This window comes from Camelina sativa, chromosome 12 (assembly GCF_030686135.1).
Source record: "Camelina sativa cultivar CO46 ecotype springtype chromosome 12, ASM3068613v1".
Lineage (NCBI taxonomy): Eukaryota > Viridiplantae > Streptophyta > Magnoliopsida > Brassicales > Brassicaceae > Camelina > Camelina sativa.
In genome coordinates, this window is record NC_141891.1 from 38,436,450 (window position 1) to 38,441,972 (window position 5,523).

Sequence of the window (5,523 nt, forward strand, 5' to 3'; positions counted from 1 at the left end):
TGCAATGTGCTATATAAAATAATTTCTAAATGTTTGGTTCAGCGTTTAAAACCACATCTTAACGACATTGTCTCCGACTCGCAAGCAGCTTTTATTCCAGGACGTTTAATTCAAGACAATGTGATGATTGCACATGAAGTAATGCATTCTTTAAAGGTCAGAACTCGAGTCTCACAAAATTATATGGCTGTCAAAACGGATGTTACTAAAGCTTACGATCGCGTCGAATGGAACTTCCTAGAGACAACCCTGAAACTCTTTGGCTTTTGTCCACAATGGATCAACTGGATCATGGCTGCAGTAACTACTGTCAACTATTCTATCTTGATAAATGGTGCTCCCTATGGTTATGTTCAACCAACTAGGGGTGTTAGACAGGGTGATCCCCTATCACCATACCTCTTTATACTATGCTCAGATATACTTAGTCACCTAATCTCGACAAGAGTTAGTGAGGGTGATCTTTGTGGTATACGGATAGGGAACGGAGCTCCATGTATTACTCATTTGCAGTTTGCAGATGATTGTGTATTTTTCAGCAAGGCAAACAAGAAAAACTGCCAATCTCTAAAAGATATTTTTGATGTCTATGAATACTATTCAGGACAGAAGATAAATACTTCAAAATCAATGATCACTTTTGGTAGTAGAGTTTATGGGACCACTCAAATACGTTTGAAATCAATTCTTGACATCCCGAATCATGGAGGAGGAGGGAAGTATTTAGGCCTTCCTGAGCAGTTTGGTCGAAAAAAGAAGGAGATGTTCGAGTACATAGTTGAAAGAGTAAAGAAACGTACAAATACTTGGACTGCTAAGAAACTGTCACCTGCTGGTAAAGAGATAATGTTAAACTCTGTCGCCTTAACAATGCCGGTATACGCTATGTTGTGCTTCAAGTTACCATTAGGAATCACTTCAGAAATCGAATCACTATTAATGCAGTTTTGGTGGGGAAAAAATTCAAACCAACGCAGTATACCATGGATCGCTTGGAAAAAGCTACAATGTTCGAAAAGAAAAAGGGGTTTGGGATTTAGGGACCTGGCAAGATTCAATGATGCACTTTTAGCAAAACAAGCATGGAGGTTGATTCAAAATCCTAATTCTTTATTTGCCCGCGTAATGAAAAACATATACTACCGAGATGAGTCAGTCTTGGATGCCAAATAAAGAAAGAAACAGTCTTATGGCTGGTCATCTATTTTAATAGGACTTGATCTCATAAAAAAGGGTTCAAGATATATTGTGGGGGATGGTAAATATATTCGTATAGGTTTGGATAATTTTATAGACGAGCATCCTCCAAGATTAGTTCAAACATTACAATTCCAATCGGATGCAACTCTTGACCAATTTATCTCTACAACTGGTGAAAGTCAATTTTGGGATAACCAAAAACTCCTTACTAGGCCTGCGAGTTTGGGTCGGGTCGGATACTTCGGGTCGGGTAATTCGGATAGTCGGGTAGTTCGGAATCTGAGAAGTGTTACCGAAAATAACCGATTTAAATAACGGGTCGGGTCGGTTCGGGTATCGGGTTTTTCGGTTATTATTTTTGGTTACCGAAACTAACCGAAGTTTTTATTTTTTTGGTTATTTTGGTTAATTAAGTTAAATCGGGTCAAAAATCTTGGTTATTTTCGGGTAAATTCGGGTAATTTCGGTTATTTACGGGTAGTTTGGATAATTTGGGTAATTCGGGTCGGTTAATTTTGGGTAATTTCGGGTAATACGGGTAATTCGGGTAATTTCGGGTAACCGATCGGTTAGGGTGAACCGAACCGACCGAACCGATAACCGATTACATATTATAACTACTTCCGATCGGTTTTCTTCTCTTAACCGAAACCGAACCGAAAATCGAAAATTTCGGTTCGGTTCGGTTCGGAATTCTCGGTTCGGGTAATATTCCCAGGGTGACTCCTTACCTATGTACCCCAGCAAGAGCAGGAAGTTATACAAAACATTCATCTCTCACAAGTGCCACAACCGGACAAATTAATTTGGAACTATACTAGATCAGGCGACTACACAGTCAAGACTGGATACTGGTTCATTACCCATTATCCTTTTGACCCTGGAGTGGCTCTAAATATACCTCATGGTTCAGTTGAACTTAAGAACAAAATATGGAAACTACGGCTGTTACCAAAGATCAAACACTTCTTATGGCGTATTCTATCACAAGCAATACCAGTCACCACAAGATTAAGAACAAGAGGTATGAACATTGATTCTTTATGTCCAAGATGTCATCAAACCGATGAAATAATCCACCACGCACTCTTCTCTTGTCCTTTTGCCATGATGGCTTGGAGATTTTCTTGTAGTTCTTCCCTAGACGTCACACATTTACCATCAAATACAGAGGATATCATTGCTCAGCTACTTACTTATCAAACACAGACTTTCAACATGTTTGATTCTTTATTACCCTTTGTTCTCCTCTGGCGTATTTGGAAAGCGAGAAACAACCAAGTTTTCAATAATTATCGAGAGAGTGTTTCAAAAACAGTTTTACAGTCGAAGTCAGATACAAAAGAATGGATTAACAGTCTACAAAATACATCTCCACCATTGACTACTACACATACGCATATAACCTCGTGGCTCCCTCCATCTCAACCGATCCTAAAATGTAACTATGACGCGAGTTATGATCATCAAACTCATGAGGCTACTGGCGGATGGATCTTCAGAAACTACCAGGGTGAGTCGTTTGTGTGGGGTGAGACCAAATTACATAATGTCCGATCTCCTTTACAAGCAGAAACAAAGAGTTTGCTCACTGCAATACAACAGGCATGGATCCGCGGCTATAAGGAGATTGAGTTTGAAGGAGATTGTGGAACCTTAATAAAACTAGTTAATGGCCATACAGTGGATGTTTCTTTAACAAGTCTACTTCAGGACATAAGAACTTGGTCTTCCAAATTACAGCATTGTTCATTTAATTTCATAAAGAGAGATTGTAATAGGGTGGCACATGCTTTAGCTAGATATGGTTGTATAGACTGCCAATATTACTCTGACTCTGTACTAAAGCCCCCATGGCTAAGCAGCATACTTTGTAATGATCAAGTTTAATCAATATATATTTCATTTGCGAAAAAAAAAACATCTATACATTTCGCGTTTTCCAAAAACAACTCTAACTATTAAAGTTTTAACCCATAAAATCTTCAAAACTATCTTTAGAGATGCTATAATCTCTCAAATTTAAATGATACAACCGATTTTCAAAGTATTTATCTGTATCATATATTCGTATAACTATTTAAAGCGCACCAATACAAAATAACAGTTATTCTAAGAGCTCACCGATCAAATGTTTAAATGGGTTAGAATTGAAATTAGTCCGATCTATGATTAGTTAAATAGAAATATTAATATCATTTGATACTTCTAATTGTTTAGTTGCACTCAATAAACAACATTAATTTTTTTTTACTAAATTATATATGTTTAAACGACCAAAAGTTTAATCACATAACTTTAATACTCAATAAAAACCGTTAAAAGATAACATTGTTACATATATATATATATATAACACCAAAATACCTAATAATATAATTGAAATACTAAATTATAAATTATAAAAATTTATTATGAATATATATATATATATATTCCCGCGGTGTACCGCGGGTTAAAATCTAGTTCGAGTGAAGAAGAGAGATTCATAAATCATAAGAGAAACAAATATTAATGGCACAAGCTTATGTAGGTTCTTTTGAGATGAGACATACAAGTTCCTCTAGTGTCTCTACTCTCTAGTCATAAATTTAGGCTACTAGGACCGACCATTCTGGTTTTTTATCGAACCGGTCACAGTGTTGAGTGGTGACTACTGGTCTTCCTCGTCTGTGCCGAAGTAACGATCGCCAAACTCGCCTAAGCCCGGTATAACTCGGAACTGTGACCGGTTTGTTAACTGATCTCCTTGATATATTTATTGGCTACTGTTTTGTTCAATTTTAGTTATCTGTTCTGAATTTCCTGAATTTGTGATAATGAGTTTGAATCGTTGTATCTTTGCTTGGTGAGCTCAAGGAGCAAGAACTATGGATTTAGGACTATGGAAACCTAAATTATTTCTTAGCTTCTTTTGATGGAAGACGAAATTTTAATTTGATTAGAAAGGCTCATTTGAAAGCTTAGCAGCCTTAATTGTGCTTAGTCTTGTGCTTCTGTGTATTCTTTTGATGATTTTTTTTTTGCTTGGCTGAGATTTTATTTGGATCAATATCATCATCATCATACAGAACAGTGGTTATAATCTGTTTCTAGATTCTTTATTAATCTCCGGTTAGGTAACCTTATGTGGAAACCTCTGTTCTTGGACATTATTATATGTAGTTTAGTTGGACCTCATATCTGTTTTTTCCAAGTTGTTAGTGTTCTTCCTTGTCATTTTTTTAAGGTTATGAGTCATGTTCTAGCAGCTCTTAATCTCTGTTTATCTCATGTTTTCTTCCTTAACCTTTGCAAGAAATGTCCTTAAATTCTTCTTCTATAAGTGGACAAGCATAGAGGTTTACTTAAAGCCCTCATTAAAATCTAACCTACTGTTGCTTTCTTTCTATGTAAACTAGATGTTAGCTCACGCTACACGTGAGTTTTTACATAATCGTTATTCTATTTTGAAAAAAATAATATGTTATTATTATTTTGTTTTTTTGGTGTACATCAAAATTTAAAATCTATTTACTATGAATTTAACTAATGTAAAGAAATCAAATTTTCTTTTGATGATAATTTAGTGTAATTAAGTCATATTGTACCTTACATGTCATATGCTATATATTTTTGTAGTTGTAGTCATATTTCAAAATCATTGTGATATATATTTTCATAAAAGTTATTTTGTGGTGTAGTTATGCATATTATTTTATTTAATTATGGTGATAGCTTAAAGAGATTTAAAATGTTTAAATTAAGAAAAAATAATAATAATAAACAGTAGGTTTGTAGTGTCTCATACATATATAACTAAATGAGTATAACCATAGATTATTAGACTAATACATTTTCCAGAAAAATGAAATTAAAAAACAGCAACTACTTTATTAGGTTATTATCTTAAAGTCTTTAATTGTGTCTGAATTTTTATTTATATGAAATGATAATGTTTAATGTAAAAAAGAAAAAATAAAATATATATCATATATTACATGTATATCCTATTAAAATAAACTGAAACTTTTATTAAGTTAAGATATCATTGGTTAAATCAAGGAAAAATAATGATATTGTAGAATTTATAAAATTATGTGAGATTTGAAATATGAGGCCATGAGGGTTATAGTGAGATATGTGTCTTTCTTTTAATAGATAATACAGAAATCGATGTATCAAAGGTAACTATTTGAGAGTTACAAAAGTGCAATTAAGTGAATATTTATACATTTTTAACATGTTCTATTATATTAAATTAAATTCATTGAGAACACTACTATGATATTATTATGGGAATTACAAACAAACTTTAATATTTTTCCAACTCCTAAAATTAAA

General features: G+C 33.9%; 1 protein-coding gene across 1 annotated transcript; it reads left to right on the forward strand.

Annotated features, from left to right (window-relative positions):
- The first annotated feature begins 2,132 nt into the window (after positions 1–2,132).
- Positions 2,133–3,090, forward strand: LOC147933300 (uncharacterized). The gene is made up of 2 exons (XM_087477390.1): positions 2,133–2,224; positions 2,334–3,090. The coding sequence occupies exons 1-2, from the start codon at positions 2,133–2,135 to the stop codon at positions 3,088–3,090; spliced, it is 849 nt and encodes a 282-aa protein (XP_087333516.1).
- Positions 3,091–5,523: the final 2,433 nt, after the last annotated feature.